The sequence below is a fragment of the Camelus bactrianus genome, chromosome 4 (genome assembly GCF_048773025.1).
Source record: "Camelus bactrianus isolate YW-2024 breed Bactrian camel chromosome 4, ASM4877302v1, whole genome shotgun sequence".
NCBI lineage: Eukaryota > Metazoa > Chordata > Mammalia > Artiodactyla > Camelidae > Camelus > Camelus bactrianus.
The window spans coordinates 31,594,326-31,612,222 of record NC_133542.1 but is presented as its reverse complement, the minus strand read 5'-3'; the positions used below and the strand labels follow the sequence as shown (position 1 = coordinate 31,612,222).

At 35.7% G+C, this 17,897-nt stretch overlaps 1 protein-coding gene across 3 annotated transcripts in view; it reads right to left on the bottom strand.

Moving 5' to 3' along the window:
• The window catches only part of RFX3 (regulatory factor X3), a 276,215-nt gene that overhangs the window by 102,780 nt on the left and 155,538 nt on the right, over positions 1–17,897 (bottom strand). For all 3 annotated transcript variants that reach the window (XM_045504958.2, XM_010967889.3, XM_045504959.2), the window contains one exon: positions 8,048–8,145. In XM_045504958.2, the coding sequence (XP_045360914.1) occupies positions 8,048–8,145 (98 nt within the window). The remainder of the gene's footprint in view (positions 1–8,047; positions 8,146–17,897) is intronic.

Sequence of the window (17,897 nt, the reverse complement as noted above, 5' to 3'; positions counted from 1 at the left end):
GGAAAAATGGGGGGATGTTGCTCAAAGGGTACAAAGGTATAAGTTCTGCGGATCTAATGTAGAGCTAGTGACTATAGTTAATAATACTGTATTGTATACATGGGAAAAAAAGAAAAACTGAACAACCATATACATGCACGTAAGTTCAAAAATGTTTTGAAGAGAAAAACTATCTGTTAATACTATGTGAGTAGCATCAATTCAGTTTCATTCATTGTTCCTTGCATATGATAAAATTACCAAGTAGCCTGCTCCTATGTCTCATCTGTCATTAAACGCTATTCTTTATTTAACTCAATCAACAAATGCAGATTGAGCACTTATACATGACTGTTGAAGTATCAAAGAGAGAATGGGGAGCAAACGTGGTACCTCCCCACATCAAAGTTACCTTCTAGTAGGAGAAAAGGCTGAAGCTAGATAAGTTAAAAATGTCAAGAATGACAGATAGTCCTAAGTGTCATGGAAGAATTATCCACAGAGGGGAAATTTACACAGAGAAAAGGCCATACAAAAAAAATGGCCAATAGTAAGACTGAGGAGGATCCAACAAGAGAGGAAGAAAAGAGTAGAAGAGTGAGTCAGACAGACCAAAAGAAGACAGCGATTCAGGGATAGAGTGGCTGACTAGCCGACTGCTAGAGATAAAGAAAATTTAATCTAGAAGAACGTCTATTAGATTTAACAACTGGAGGTCACCAGTGACTCTGATAAGAGCAACTTCATTGAAATGTGGAGAAAAAAGCCAGCTTGGAAGAGAAGGAATATGAGGTCAGTCCTGAGAGGATTTACTATAAAGAGGACCGGAGAAACCAGGTACTTGTTAGAGATGGATATGTTGCCAAGTGGGACTTTGGAAAATGGATCTAAGTGTTAATTCACGTGTGTATGTTGCTGAGGCCAAAGCAGGTGCTAAGTCCGGGCAAACAGGTGGTATGCCCCACACCGGAAGTCAGGCCTGCTGCTGAACTGAAGGCAGTTTGGGACCTTGGAGCACTCCCTGCAGGCAAGTCTATCAGTCTGACTCCTTCTGAGGGACAGACTAAGAACTGCTGGGCTTGTCTCCTCTAGAACCTTCTGGTCATGACAAAGCTCAGCCTTTGTGAACCAGCCTTGGGCTTTATATAGCTGGGGGTCATACTCATATCCTGAAGGCTTTGGTCACTTGTGAAGCACAGTAACAATGATTCCCAACCTTTTCAAATGCATACTCCCAACAAAGATTTCTCACTCTAGCTTCCAAATATTTGTTCAAGCAGAGATTTTTATAACTTTAACTTGTGCAGTTAGTTTTATAAGAGAAACTATACTAAAAGAGAATATACTTTTCCAGATAATACGAATCACCCCACTTTCTCACTTTCGTTGCTCCCTCCCCATCCTGAACCTGACCCAGTTATTAATTAATGCTTTTAATCTATTAATCCCCATTTTGCAGATTAGGAAATTCAGGGGCAAATATGTTATTTGCCTCAGGTTATACTGTAGTCGGGAGAAGGAATGATACTTGAACATGGGTCCCTGAAGTTCATTTAAGAAAATTAATAACACAACTTGGCACATGTGGATTTCCTTGAAATTTAAAGAAATGATGAGGAAAGGAGGAGAAAATTTAAAGGTCAAGATTTTTTCAACTGCTATCATGTATAATTATTCTGGACATTAAGCTACTGGATATGAAAATATCACAGAGCAAATTGCCCTTAATGTACATCATTAAATTCTATGAATGGAAAATATTAAAAAGATATATAGACAGGGCAGTCAAATAACAGCCTTTTCTCTTGGAAGCTATTTAACTAAAACACTCAATGCTGAAAATTATTAAATATGGACTTTTTACATATTCTATGAATATCCAAAGAACATTCTATAGTCCCCAAAAATTTAACTATAAAAGTACGAGTTTAAAAAAATACAAGAAGAGATTCATATGAACAAAAGACTCAGTCTTAGAGTCATCAGTTATTAAATAAAATACATGTTTAACTATTATCTATAATAAGACATACAATAATACAATAGCAAAATGTATAAAATTTACTAAAGATGTTTGTGACTGGCCAGCCCTCCTCCCCAGCCCCCCAAGTAACTCATGATCAAAAGACCATTACCTAGATCACTGGAAAGGAACACGTGTTGAGGGTCAGAAAATATGAATTCTAGACACTAACTAGCTGGGCAAATTATTGAACCTCTGCAGGCCTCAGTAAACATCTGTAAAGTGGAAGTATTAGAATAAATGATCTCCATGACTTTCACAATTCTGACATCCTGAGAAGTCATATTTGAAAGCCCTCCATATTTGGAGCGGTGGGAATTTTTATGTGATTAATGAAACAAGCTCTTTGCTGATTATAGAGGACCCTGTGCTCTTTTCCCCCGAAATGGTAGTTCTCTCTCCAAGAGCTTTCTAAGCCATCAGCCATATACTTCCTGAAATCCAAATGGCAAGCAAGTTCATAAACCAGATCCTAAGCCAGTCTGAATGTGTGTATCAGTAGAAGCATAAATGAAGAAAGTATCCTCTCCATCTCAATTACAGAAACACCATACGATTTCTGCTCAGCAAAGAACACTTAAATGATAATAGGAAAGCATAATTTTACCTGCAAATCCCCAAACTTACTATTTCATGGAAAGACAAAACAGGAACTTAAAAGAATATTCCTTTTAAGGTTCTTGTCATTTAAAAAGTATATGGAAAGGATAACTGGATGGCTTCAGAAAATGCACTAACTATACGATTTTCAAGAAATGACTATTTAAAAAAGTGAGTCCTATACATATTTATGGATTTTGAGTAAATCTAATCAATGTCAATATATTAATAAAGTACCACCTCCCAAAGTATACCATGTGATGTTACCAAATATTATTCCAATAAGAGTTCTGTGGTTTAGCTTTTAAAACACTGCACTTCTTCCCTAGAGGATTTCTCAGAGGCTTTAAGAAACTAACAGAAATTTAGAGTCCTCAAAAAAGTTCATGCAGTGTTTTCTGGCTTGAGTAACCACAGAATTCTTTTATGGGACTAACATCTTATGAAACACAGTTTGGTAAATTCTCTACTGGGTTTGATGAGAAATCTATTTTTTAAACAGGAAGATTATGAGAATGTTTCTACCAGTCAAGTCTTACTGCAGTAGATACCCATACAATGAACACTGTGACATTTTAAAACATCGATTGTCTCTCAACAGTGGACAAGCTTCAAAGAGCAGTTGATAGAAGAAAATCCTTTACAACTATAAAAGTTTTCTCAAAAAAGATTTCTTAATTTGGACACACAGTATGATGTTTTTATTTCCACTTTGACTAATATGATGGAGTACGTGTGGGAAAGTAGGAGTCAAAAAAGGAGTGGGAGAAAGAAAAAAAATCATTATATTAAAAATTACTTAGCTACATCAAGAAATTTCAATTGAATTAGACTCTCTCTACATGCTATGCAATGTTTCCCATCTGGTTTAATTATATTATAAATGATTAGAGATCATAAATTGTAAGAATCTGTAGCAATGGACAAGACTATGATCCAGCTCATTAAAAATATTCTTGGAAAAACTATTGCCAGGAAATACACAAATGTGGGTTCCTACAGAGGCAATGATAAAATAAAGAGGGGCAAGAATCAATTAGGTTATTTTCTCCCTTGAGTAAAAAGCTATTCTACGCCAACACCAGCACTGGAAAGCAGTCTCCATTGTGCAACTGAAATATGTGTTCCCCTACTGACTCACACTGTTAAGCCTGTGATGCTCACAGTCATTGTCCATATTCCATATGCACAGAACCAGGTAAACACTTTGGTATCGTCAAATTATAATGATTACACATTTTCACAAGTGATGACACACATCTACGAGGGCTGTATCACCTCTTGAGCGAGACCCCGTGCATTATGGCTACTCGACACGTGGCTGCTGGTGACAGGAGCACCGGTGAGAGTCAGTACTTACTAACCATGCACAGGCTGTAGGCCATGTACTGAGTGCTTGAAAGTTCATGATGAAGACTGGCATCCCAGTCTTTAATTTCTGGGAGTATCATTAGCAAAAAGCATTAATTACCACACAGAAGTGGGAATCTGACTATGACCCGAGTCAGGGATCAAACGCTAGCTGGTTATTAATTCAGTGTGGTGGAACAGAAGAATATGGCATGCTCCTTCCTAACACACATGGAAGTGTATCAAATAAAAAGAGGGAGTACAAAGACTCTAAAATGAACTTTGGAGACAAAAATTGTACATAGTTAAATGTCAGCACTACAAAATTACAGAAAGATTGGAATAGCTTAAGCTGAAAAAAATTTTTTTGCTATATTTGAAAAAGAATGTTCATAGTCCTCTAGCTACTAAAATTTTGAGTGTAATTCATGGCAACACAATTTTTTTTTTAGTAAATATGAAAATGATGCCACAGAATCTTTGGTCAAAAGTTGTACTGAGATTGAAAGTGTAATGAAAGGTTTTTAAGGATGCATCTTCTCCATCTTGACCAAGGGTGCACATCTGTGACATAATTAGCTGGAGTGGAGGATACAATCTGGGCCCACACAGACCAGATCAAAGCTAATTGGGCTTTGTGGCAAATGAACTCATGACCTAGACCTCATTAGTCAAGATCTAACCAACTGAGTTTGTGGGCCATAGAAAATACACGTTGGCATGAGATATTTACTTTGAATTATTTCTGTACTTAAATGGGATCTATAATTTTAAAGAGTCAACTTTAAAGATGCTATTTTCCTAAGCTTTTGTGTATGAATGAATTCACTGATCTCACATTTACCTACTATGTGGAAGACCCTAATGTCAGTGGTGAGGTCGTTTTAAAAGGCACAAGGCAGTATGCATAATTCAGAATTATAAATAGGCGAGGAAAACAAATAAAAAAAAACTATAGCACATAATTTTACAGTAATAACTAATGTTTATTGAGTGTTTACAATTTCTCAGATGCTACACAAGACACTTTTGATAAGCTATTTCCATATTTCACAAATGAAAAAAGTGAAGCAAGTTGTGGATCTTTCATACAGTCACATATTAGTAATCACTCCACTCTACCTTGGGTCAGTGATAAATGACTGCGATAGACGCCATAGAGTTAACTCTCTCAATACCCATTCCAACTGTCCTTTTCCCTTGCCACTATCTACCATACAGAAATGAAAGCTACAAACTTGCATTTCCAGAGTTCTCTGCAGCTATTACTTTGTTACAGCTATGGGGATGAAGTATAAACAAAAAAAGAGCTGGGAGTGAGTGGGAAAGCCTCTGTGTGTGTGTGTGTGTGTGTGTGTGTGTGTGTAAACACATTCATATGTGCACACATATACACTACCCTCTTCTTCCACCTCTCCTCTTCCTGCTGTCTGGAACACAGATGTGCTGGTTGTAGCCAAAGCAGGTTTACTACCATACCAGAAAATCTTGGCCCTGATATGCCTGAGCTGCTATAGACTAAGAGAAAGTACAGTAGTAGATGCTTTTACAGGCTCATTTCCGGTCATCTTTTGGTAGATTAGCACTAAAGCTGGCTTAGCTGGTCTGAGTTAATCCTAATGGAAGAACAGGCTGAGGGAACTGAGCTTCGGTTCCTCCTCCAGTTCAGTTCACTCCTCCTTTGCTAAGAAAGCCATTTTTTCCCTACTACATAACCAGTTACTGTCTACTGCCCCTGCTCCCTAGAGATACATAGCACTCTGTGAGGCCAGAGATCGTCTACTGGAACAATTTCCATGGTACAATCCAGTCTAGCTAGAGAGATCTGCTTTATTGTCAGCTTGTAAGGTTTTCTCCAGTATGGCTTATTTAATATTTGCACCACATGGTGCTAGCTATTTGCACAATATGCTACCTCTGGATTTCTTATTACCTGACAAAAATCAAAGCCTTAATTTGTTTAAACTTCTGTTTGTCAGATTCCCTTGGATTCTCAGCTGATAGAATGCTGTAATAATATGTAAGATAAAATATTATGGAATAGTAGAGTGATAACTCAGCCCTCCAGAGGGTTCTGGTAAGGCTTTACTTAGGGTATCTCTGAACTAGGAGAACAAACGAGGTAGGAAATGGTACACGCTTGCACAAAGGCAGAATATGTAATGACTTTACTCTGGGGATCTGGTGACAGTTACACGACAGGCAGGGAGGAATCAACACAACGGAGTGGCCTCTAGCAGTGTCCCCGATAGCATAAAGGTCCACGTGGCAGGCACCTCTATTTTCTTCAGTGTAAATGTCAACAGTAGTTTGGATTTATAGTAGAAATTCCAAAAGCTGATTCCAGGAGGCACTGGCCCGATACAATAAACAGGTAAAAAAAATATTCAGTGTGTCTAAAATAGGTAAAGCATTATAGATTCACTAGAGCAACAGAAATTTATTGACCCTTTGTTCTGTGCCAATCACCCAAACAGATGTCAATAAAACAACATGACAACAGTTCTCATTCAGAGAGAGCTGTTTTTAGTATGAGAACTATGAACAAGCATTCACAGCATGATGGAGTGAAAGTCAGGGTAGAGTGCTGTCTTTACTGTACAGAGGAAGGATGAGTTAACTGCAAAGGAGAGCCAGGGCCTGTGATGTGTCAGTCTATAAAGCTATTATACTGGGTGTAATGGGCTGGGAAGGCAAGAGAGAAGGCAAAGAATGACATTCCAGCAGAGAAAGCAAACCACATGTCCAAAAATACAGAGGCATGAAATGGGAGTAGTTGGGAAAACAAGCACAAATTTGGTTGTTCCTCAAACAGGTGGAAAATGAAACTAGAGAGGTTGGAATGAGGAGAATGCCAAGGTCGAGAGCTGAATTTTATTTTAGAGGTAATGGAGGTTTAAAGGCAGTGGTGATGGAGGCATATTCAGCGACCAAAAGCAATAAGAAGAGACAAGTCAGGACCAGTGAAGAGCTTTCAGTTGTGTATCATCTACTGCATACCAGGCCCTGTGTTAGTTGCTTTCAATATATTGCCTTACAGTCTCACAACAATCCAGTAAGAGTAAGATTATTATCCTCCCACTTTCCAGGAAAGAATAATAAAGTTCAGCATAGTTAAGTACCTTGACCATGATTATAAAACTAATATTAATTAAACCAGGATTTTAAGTTGTTTAGTTATAATAGTAGGTAACAATAATTGCATGTTCTATGTATCATACACTCTTCTGGTATTAGATTTATTGCAGTAGAACAATAAAAACAACAAACAGATGAAAATCCCTACCCTCGTGGAGCTTACAGGTTGATGTCATGGGAATCTACAAAACTACCCAAGGAAAAGAGTAGGTGCATTAAGAAGAAAGAAAGCAGAGGTTATCAACCCGGGGCACACCAACATCGAAGGGAAGTCGGCAGAGAGTCAATGAGAGAATCTGAATTCATTTGAGGTAAACCCAGAGATCCAACAGATAGCAAACAAAAATCCAGGTGGTAAATGAAAACAAACCTGATGACATAATAGTTCTTCATCTTTTGTTTATAATAATAACCTGAATCTTAACCCAAAGCCGCTGAAAAACTCAAATGAAATAAATTTACATTATTGTTGATGCAAAGGAGACGGGCCGCGGGGAAGTGGGAGAAGGAGTTTAGACAGGCACTTTTACATAGAGTAAGTACCTCATTTAATAAATGCAAAAATCCCCTAGTAATATAGTTTTATATTAATTTACAGAAAACACATACACACAAAAACTTACCTTATTGATAACAACACAAAGTGTATGTTTGATAAGGTATTATTATAATATAGAAATCACCAAGGGGTGTGTTTTTCTCAACCTAGTGAAAACCACTAAAGGGCACAGCAATGTTAGTAACTTAAACCATTCTACTGGATGTAATGAGGAAAACAAGCACATACTCTTAACACAGACAAAGCTCTAACCATCAGCTGAATTTCAATAACTCTACTTTAGTAGAAAATTACTGTGAAAACAAGGGAACACTTTGGCATTAGTGGAATGTCTCAAAGTACGTTACTTCTCTCTATCTGAGTGAGAGAATGAAAAAGACTTGCGCACATAAACTTACATTGCTCCGTTGGTATAGACAGTGTCGCTTCCTTCCACATACTGCACCTGAGCTGGATAGACATGTTGCACCTGCTGCACAGTCTGCACCTGCTGCACCTGGAAAGCAAACATTAGGACTTTGGTGAGACGCAGCTAGGACAGAATGGATACCCAGCATTACATGTGCCTCAAAGATGTCTGACGGGTGTTGATAAACATGAGAACGTTTTATGATGAAAACTATTACTTTCATGCTTATTTCAAGATAACTGCATGTTGGGTCCAAATCTACCATAGCATTTATGGTGAATAAATTCTATAACATTCCTGCAGGTATGTATGTATATACACACTTCAAATGTTTGGGGTGAAAATCCTGAAAGCTCCACACTTATTTTGATGATTTGTGAAATTCTCTTCTCCTGGTTTGTGAATGCGAAATTTATTTTTTTAATGACAAAATTCATGATGGAAAAGTTTAAACACTTAAATGTATAAAAAAATACTATGATATACCCCATGTACTCAACATCCAAAATAAATAATTGTCACCTTTAACTTCCCTCTTTAACCCTTTGCTGGATTATTCATTTGTTTATTTATGTATTTCTTTATTGATATACAGTCAATTTACAATGTTGTATTCATTTCTGGTGCACGGCATAGTGATTCAGTTATACATACATATACTCCTTTTCATATTCTTTTTCATTATAGGCTATCATAAGATATTGAATATAGTTCCATGTGCTATACAGAAGACACTTGTTATTTATCTGTTTTATGTATAGTAGTTAGTATCTGCAATCCCACTCCCAATCTATCCCTCCACCCACCACTCTTTCCACCTGGGTAACCATAAGTCTGTTTTCCCTGTCCTTACAGGAGTTTTTAAAAACAAGTGTAGACCATTTATCATTTCACTGGTAATATCTCATTTTTTAAGAGAAAAGGTCTTCTTTTAACATAACACAATACTAATATCACAAACAGAACATTAACAATTCCTTAATATCATATAAAATCCAGTGATTGTTCAAATTTCTCTAATTATTTCAATGTCTTCTTACAGTTGACTTGTTCAAATCAGATCCAAACAAGGTCTACGTGTTACATTTGGTTGATATTTCCTATCTTTCTTTTAATCTCTAACAGTTCCCCATCCTTTTTAACATCTTCATTATTAGTTATTGAAGAAACTGGGTCATTTATCTAGTAGAATTTCTAGAACACTACATTTGGCTGATAGCCTCCCTTAGACGGCATTTGATAAATTCCTCTCTCTCTTGTGTGTCCTATAAACCAGTAGTTAGATCGAGGGCCTTGAATAGGTTCAATTTTTTAAAAGTGGTGTGCTTGTTATTGCATCATGTAAGTTACCTTTGAACAGCTGGTTGTCTCTCTTTCTGCAGTATTATTTGATCAGGGGGTTCAGGAGCATCCACTGACTATAATGTTTCCTGTCCATGTTTTACCTGAGCATATCACTGGTCATTGATGATCATTTTCTAGAGATATTATTTCAATTAATGAAGGTTGCAATCTTGTGGTAATCTGATTCTGCTACTCCCTCTTCATTTATTAGTAGACTTCTATAAACGAATTCCTCTCATTAATTATTTGGTTATACTGAAATAAGGTTTGTACAGGAAGAGCAGGATAAATGCATGATTCATTTACTTACCAGTACTTAGAATAGTGATTTCTACCCCTAGCTCCCTCCACAAGGTGACCAATGTGGTTTTTAGTTTGATTTTGCTTGTATCTTTATGATTAGCTTTTGAATCTACTGTATTTGATGTTTTTTAAACACAGCTTTTTTCCCCTTAAAATTGTCCCATCTTTGACGAATGGTAGTTCCTTTAAACTGCATTCTGTATCTTTTGGCATGACCACAATGATCCTTCTTAAGTCCTCTGCTTTCTGTTAGGATAAGATCCAGAACTAACTCTCATATTTCCTGTTCTAGATCTGAAATCAACCATTTCTTCAAAAAGCTCTGGTTCTTATTACTTAGGAGTATCATAAATATGTAAAAACTGGGAAAGCAATTTATAAACTGGCAGACTATATGACACCTTCGTGATTTCTTCCACAGAAATATTCACCATCTGAAGAGTTTCTGTACAGTATTATTTTTAAAAACATAGTTTATAAGAGCAAGAAGTTAGAAGGAAAAGCCTTAACGACGGTAAAAAGTGAAGTATTTAAACTATACGAAAACCATTCTGTAGCATATATGGTTGATGTTAAGAGTAAAGTAAGATTGATACGTACTTTAAGAGCAAGATCTCTAAGACATATCTTTAAGTGAAAAAAATATGTTGCTGAAAAAGACACTGTAATTTGATTTATGTATAAAAATATGTTTATATCTGCATATATGTGCACATGTGCACATAAACGTATGAACAGATAAAGGAGAACAGAAGGATGCACACCAAACTTCTAAATATGGTTACTTTGTCGAGTGACATTAAATTAGATGGGAGAGGTGATGTGACTAACATCCGTTATGAATTCATATATTATATCTATTGCATCTAATATATACATATCTTGAAATACGGAAGGACTCCCACTTTTGGCCGTAATGGAGTAAATACTACTGGAAATGCCCTCCCCACCTTAAACAAATAGAGAAGTCGACAAAACATACAAAACAACGTTTTCAGTCATTTGAAAAAAAGCACTGTAAGATTGTGACCCTTAAAAGAAGGGGAACAAGTAAGGTGAATCCTACAATGATCTTGGCTTCTGACTGGATGCAATCAGAATGCAGAGCAAGAAAGCAGAAACAAAGCAGAGTTCATGATCTCACTGAGATGAGGGGACAGATGCTGGAATTGGGAAGGTCAAGTCACCTGAAATTTGGGTGCAGTATCAGAGAGGGTGTTAAGGAAGAAACAGATCCAGAAATGTTCATGGACATTCCCTTGAATCCAACGCTGAACACTAAGTAGCATGTGTGTAGGGGGCAGAGATGCTCAAGTTCTGACCAGCCTTAGTGCTATGACCTTACTGAACACCTGGACATTATGTAGAAACATCTGAAGGGCAAAACTCTCAGTAGTAGAGCTAAACTATCTCTAGAATAAAGACTACTTTAGGTCCATCCTAACAAATCTAAAAAACAAGCCTTGATAATATCCACAAGTAATTGCCTATACAATACTAAATTAAACACTTTTAAAGGTAGACATCAAAATCCAGACATATAAAATCACAAGAATCATTCCCAAAAATGCAGCATTCCCAAAAAATTATTAGACATCTTGAAGAAGCAGGAAAATGTGATCTATCATCAGGAAGAAAATAATGAGGGAATAATGAGAAACTCAATGAACTACGGAACAGTATCAAACAGTCTAAAGCAGAGTAACTGGAATCCCAGAAGAGGAAGAACAGAAAATACAGAAACTTATCCAAATGTTTTTTAAAGCTATAAACATACAGATCTAAGAAGTTAACATATATGAATGTATAGACAAAGAAAACCACATCAAAGTGCATTCTAATTAAAGTGCTAAAAACCAGTATTAAGGAGAAACATTTTTAAGCAGACAGAAAAAAGACACATTACATACAAGGCAACAAGTATTAGAACAATTGAAAACTTCCCAGTCAACAATAATGCAAGCCTCAGACAATCAAATAACATCTTTAAAGCAATGAGAGAAAGTAATGTCAATCCAGAATTCCATAATCAGTAAAACAGCCTTCAAATATGAAGAGGAGATCCTTTCTCAGACAAAAACTGAGAATTCATTCTTCTCCAGCAGACTTCCAGTAGATAGCCACAAAGGAAATTATTTGGGTTAAAGAAAAACAATACCAGATGGAAAATGAAATCTATACAAAGAAATGAGGAGCACTAGAAGTGGTAAATTCATAGGTAAAGGGTTTTTTTTCCTTCGTTTTCTGTAAAAGGTAATTCCCTATGTACAGCAAAAATAACGAGAGTATATGTATAACAGAGTTTAACATATCTGTAGAAATTTTTGTAATATTCTTATATGTTAAGTAGTGTAATATTACTTGAACAAAGGCTGTAATCAATTCAAGATATAAACATCATATTAAAAAATAGGATAGTCAACAGAGGAGCTAAGATGCAATAGCAGAAAACACTCAATATGTCCAATAGACGGCAGAAACAGAGGAAACAGAAGAACAAATGGAACAAACAGGAAGCAACAAGAAGCTAGAATTAAATGCAACCGTATCCATAACTGTGCTCGATGTAGAAGATTTAAATCTTGATTGTCATAATAGGTAAAAACATAAAATCTAACATGTACCCTCCACGAGAACACACTTTATACAAAGACAGGCTTAAAATGAAAGGATATGAAAAGACAGCCTTTGCAAACAACAATCATAAGAGAGTGGTTACATTAGTATCAGTCAAAGCAGACTCTAAGATAACTAATAACTATCAATGATAAAGAAAATTATCAAGAAGATAATTATCCTACATGTCTCTGCATCTAAGAACAGTTTCTAAGTAACACTAAGCAAAAATCTGAAAGAATCAAATGTTCTTAAGTGGTTTCCTTCGTGGGGGCCAATATGATATGGTGGAAAATTCAGTTAATTCTGAATCAGGAGATCTGATTTTAAGTCTATATGCTGACACTTGCTGTTTATACATTTGGACAGTCAATTCACTTCTTTAATAATTTCTTTGTGTGAAAGGCTTGATCTCCAGAATATATAAGCAGTTCATACAACTCAATAAGAAAAAAATAAACAACCCAATCCAAAAATGGGCAAAAGACCTAAACAAGCAATTCTCCAAGGAAGACATACAAATGATCAAAAGGCACATGAAAAAATGCTCAATATCACTAATTATCAGAGAAATGCAAATCAAAACTACAATGAGGTATCACCTCACACCAGTCAGAATGGCCGTCATTCAAAAATCCACAAATGACAAATGCTGGAGAGGCTGTGGAGAAAGGGGAACCCTCCTACACTGCTGGTGGGAATGCAGTTTGGTGCAGCCACTATGGAAAACAGTGTGGAGATTCCTCAAAAGACTAGGAATAGACTTACCGTATGACCCAGGAATCCCACTCCTGGGCTTGTATCCAGAAGGAAATCTACTTCAGGATGACACCTGCACCCCAATGTTCATAGCAGCACTATTTACAATAGCCAAAACATGGAAACAGCCTAAATGTCCATCAACAGGTGACTGGATAAAGAAGATGTGGTATATTTATACAATGGAATACTACTCAGCCATAAAAACCGACAACATAACGCCATTTGCAGCAACATGGATGCTCCTGGAGAATGTCATTCTAAGTGAAGTAAGCCAGAAAGAGAAAGAAAAATACCATATGAGATCACTCATATGTGGAATCTAAAAAACAAAAACAAAAACAAACAAACAAACAAAAACAAAGCGTAAATAAAGGACAGAAATAGACTCACAGACAGAGAATACAGACTTGTGGTTGCCAGGGGGGTGGAGGGTGGGAAGGGATAGACTAGGATTTCAAAATTGTAGAATAGATAAACAAGATTACACTGTATAGCACAGGGAAATAGACACAAAATGTTATGATAACTCACAGAGAAAAAAATGTGACAATGAGTGTGTATATGTCCATGAATGACTGAAAATTTGTGCTGAACACTGGAATTTGACACAACATTGTAAAATGATTATAAATCAATAAAAAATGTTAAAAAAATAATTCATTTGTGTGTACAATAAAAATTGCATCTACATTATCATAAAGGATTATTGTGAGGATCCAAAACTATTAAATATAAATACAAAGCATGGCATAGGCATATATGATCGTTGCAGTGAATCTTGTCTTCTACATCTGTGTAATTTTCATCTTTATATCCCATTTGGTTTCAGCCATAAATATGCACAATAAATCTTCATCAAGGGTTCCTTTAAATCAAGAGATTCTATAATTAAAGTAGAAATGAAACTCAGAAAGTGTTAAGAATCTTGGAAAAGACGCCTGGATAGATGCTGGCTAACTCATCTGGGACAGCAATATATAAATATGTCCCTTGATTACACTGAGATTTTACAGTACAGTGTAAAAATAGGGCATAATCCTTTGCATTATCTACCAAGTTAAGGAACTGACAAAGTAGAAGACCAAACTAAACACTAAAAATACTGAACTATAGCATATTTTGGAGGTAACATGATTTTCATTATTTTCCAGCATGTATGGGTTTGTCTATCAATCATTAGAAACTGGGCCAAGAGGCCTTTGGAACAACTTAGTGATGAGAAATCGAATTGCACATAGTGCCTGTAGTTTGAGAAAGTATTCTTTCAAGTGTATAATGATAGTGGAGTAAGTAAAAGAGGAGTAAATAAGACAGAAAAAGAAAGGGGAAAGGAAAAATAACTAGCTTATGTATTTATTATGTCTCATTTCACCAACGAAAAGTTAAGATCTTTCAAAAGCCTTCTATTCAGTTTTTAGCTGAGGGTCATTTGATTTTCTTTCCTTTGGAGGAGGGGACAGTGGGGTTCTATTATTAGTAAAGGTGTATTAGAGAGCCACAAAAATGCTCCCTTCTATCTCAAATTAAAACCATTCAGATCCAGGAAGAGAGCTATGTCTATAGAATCACTCTATTGAGACTTATAAATCCAGCCAGGGGATTGGAAGTGCACACACAGAGCATTTTCCATACTGTGATATATTCCCAAAGACCCAACACAGGGTAAACATACTGTCAATATTTATTGCTCAGTAATTAAATAATGCCCTGCATCTGGCAAAGGAAATGCCCACCAATGAATATCTGTGAAGTTTATAGTATATTCTAAATGTGGATAAGTGTATTTGCTTAAAAAACCCCCGAAGGATACTTATTATTCCAAAGTAAACTGATGTGATCACTTTTAATTCCCTTTATTGTATCATTAAAGACCAAAGATAAAATTTTAAAAGGAAATTGCATGTTATTTTCTCTTTCCTAAAATAATTAGCTGTGATTCAGATTTGTTTAAATATTATTTGATAATGTTCTTATGTTAAATATTAATTTCTGTTCAAATACTTACTTAATTGTTATCTAAATTTATTTTCTATTTTTTTTTTTTTTTGCCATACTTCAGTGCAGGAACTATTCAGGTTAGCAATATTGAAAGAGATGGGGAAATTAGCATCGTGTAGGCATCTCATTACTATTTCCAATAACTATATTTTCCATCCATCTTTGTGAAATCTACAACCTGTCACATTTTACTGCCTAGCCTATGCAAGCCTTTAGGGAAGAGAAAGGAGATGATTAAACAAACTCTATAGGAAATTAATTTTCTCTTAATTTCATTGTCTGTCCCAAAATAAATTCTCATAAGTGTTTCCAAAGAGCATGAACAAATATTTTTCACCACTTGAATTTTAATAGACAACAAAGTGGCAAAAACGTGAATTGAAAAGAGATGGACAGAGGTGGTCTTAACAGAAATAATTAACACTTTCTACAATTAATTGTTCAATTAATAAAAAGGACCTTGGGCTAATTTCTAAAAGGTTACCTAGTACATATCATAATGTTGGTGGTAATGAAGTCTAACCATTATAACATTCTTACAAGAAATTTATCCATTTTCTGTCAACTGAAGAAAAAAAATCTATCCCCCAAAGATATGCAACAGTGTATTTACATTCATAGACATGAGATGAATTAAGCAATTTAACACACTCTTATTAATATATATTTAAATGGAAGCATTTCAGTATTATTTAAATGCAGTATTACAAAGGCAACTGCTTATTTTTGTACATTTTTATAATTCTTATTATTTATAAAAAGAAGTGAATACCAAAACAAACTATATACCACAGGCAAATGTGCTAGCTCATTCTAGCTCACTAGAATCAATTAGTATATTTTGAGGACAAATTCACACAATATGTTGTTTTGGATGTGCTTCAAGAAAAAGAAAATGAATCATACTTCAAAACAGAAATCCTTTTCAATAGTAAACGAAATCATTTATAATTGTTAAGCTTATTAGTCAGCTAAGAACAATACTAGTCTCTTTATAAAAATGTCTTTATTATGTCAAGATCTTCATTGCCTTTCTTGTACAAGAGCATTTCTTACACGCTTGGTTGGCAACAAACATTTCAAACCTCAATAGTGAGAACTGTCGAAAACTGCATTAAGATGATTTTAATAGACCAGAGATATGAAAGAGCTCTTAGCAGATTAAAAATATGGAGTATTAGAACAGCTATGTCAGAGGCTGCTCTGTGACTGACCAAAAGCGAAGCAGAAGAAAAAGGATCCACAGTGGAATAGCTATTAATAAAAGGGCAGGAGGAATATCCTACTTTCCTCCTGCCCTTTTATCGGAGAGTAGCAGCACAGAGTTCATCACAAGAGCCGCCTTGTGAGAAGAGAGAAGGAACAGAGCTAATTCAACATTTCTGTACAAGTAAAACTGTAGGAAAGGGAAGGGACTGAGGAAAAAGAAGTCAAAATGTTCAAGCAGTACAGGGTCAGTATTACTAAAAGAAAGATGCAACAGAAGAAAAGAGCGTAAGGGAAAAAACAAATTTCCTTTACAGGCACAGAGAGGTTAAAGGAACACAAATCAAAAACCTAAAACCATTTTGTTCAGTCTTGGTTAAAAGTAAAATAAATTATGCATTACAAGGCTATTTAATAAACCTTGCCAAGAAAGAATCCCACAAATATTTTGAATGTTCAAAATAATTTGCGGGTACCGGATGTTTATAGTTTATGATCACAAGATCACAGTGAACAGAGAGCGTAGTTAAGGGACAAGACAGGTTAGAAAAAAACGCTACTTAAGTTCTCTTCTGGTGTTTGCTGAGAAAGAGTAAGCAGTTTCCCTAGATCTTTAATGTTAATTTACAAAGTCCTTCCTGGGATATTCAACGGTAACTACAAAATTTCTCTTTAACCTTCTAAGACTGGCAGCCACGTCACAGAATGTGACAAATGTGAACTGTTGGAAAACAGCATACTATTTACTTAAATGACAGAACTCATTTTATGTAGAAAATGGAATTTGCTCATTTCCATTATAAATTCTCTCACTTATAAACTATGTAGCTTCTTTTCGTCTCAGAAACACTCAGATTTGTAGATGTACTTTTCTCATAGTAGACTTTACAAAAATAAATGATGCTTCTAGCCCTTTCAAATCCAATAAACTTCACAAAGCCTGCTTCTTCAGTGGGGCTAGAGTTAAACATGAAACTTACAGGAATTATTTACTAAAACTATGTGATTGCTGTAGGCAACTGGAAGGTATTATGAGAGTGTAAGCATTATTGTCACACTTGGACTTCAAGCAGAATCACACGAAGGCTAATAATGCAGTGGTAAGTAAGGTCCTGGCTCACTCCTGCACTTCTGACCACATGAAAATGAGGGAATCAATTGGGAGAGAACTAGTTCAATAAATCATCCCTAACTGCCTACCATCTATCTCCCCAAAAATACCTGATTAGCATCGAAGAGCAGAAGCTACTTGTAAAAGGTGAAGCAAGTTTCCAAAGGCAATAGGGGAAGTGTTTCTGGGAGCAGGGATGTGACTCAGAATAGATTTAGCTTATAATGATTTCTCAATGACAAATTTGACAGACATTACATAAAATACATAAACCGATATTTGTGAGTCCGAAAAACCCTAAGTAACAACTACTGCCTACAAGTGAGGAACGTTTTTATGTCATGATTACAACACTGTTTTAAACATTATTTCCCGTGAGGCCCAGCAGGACAGAGCAAAACTAAGATCTCACTAAACTAAGTAATAATTTCTGGGAGAAGAAATTTACTAAATAACACTCTGGTGACCAGAAAGAGCAAATGAACTCAGTATACCAACC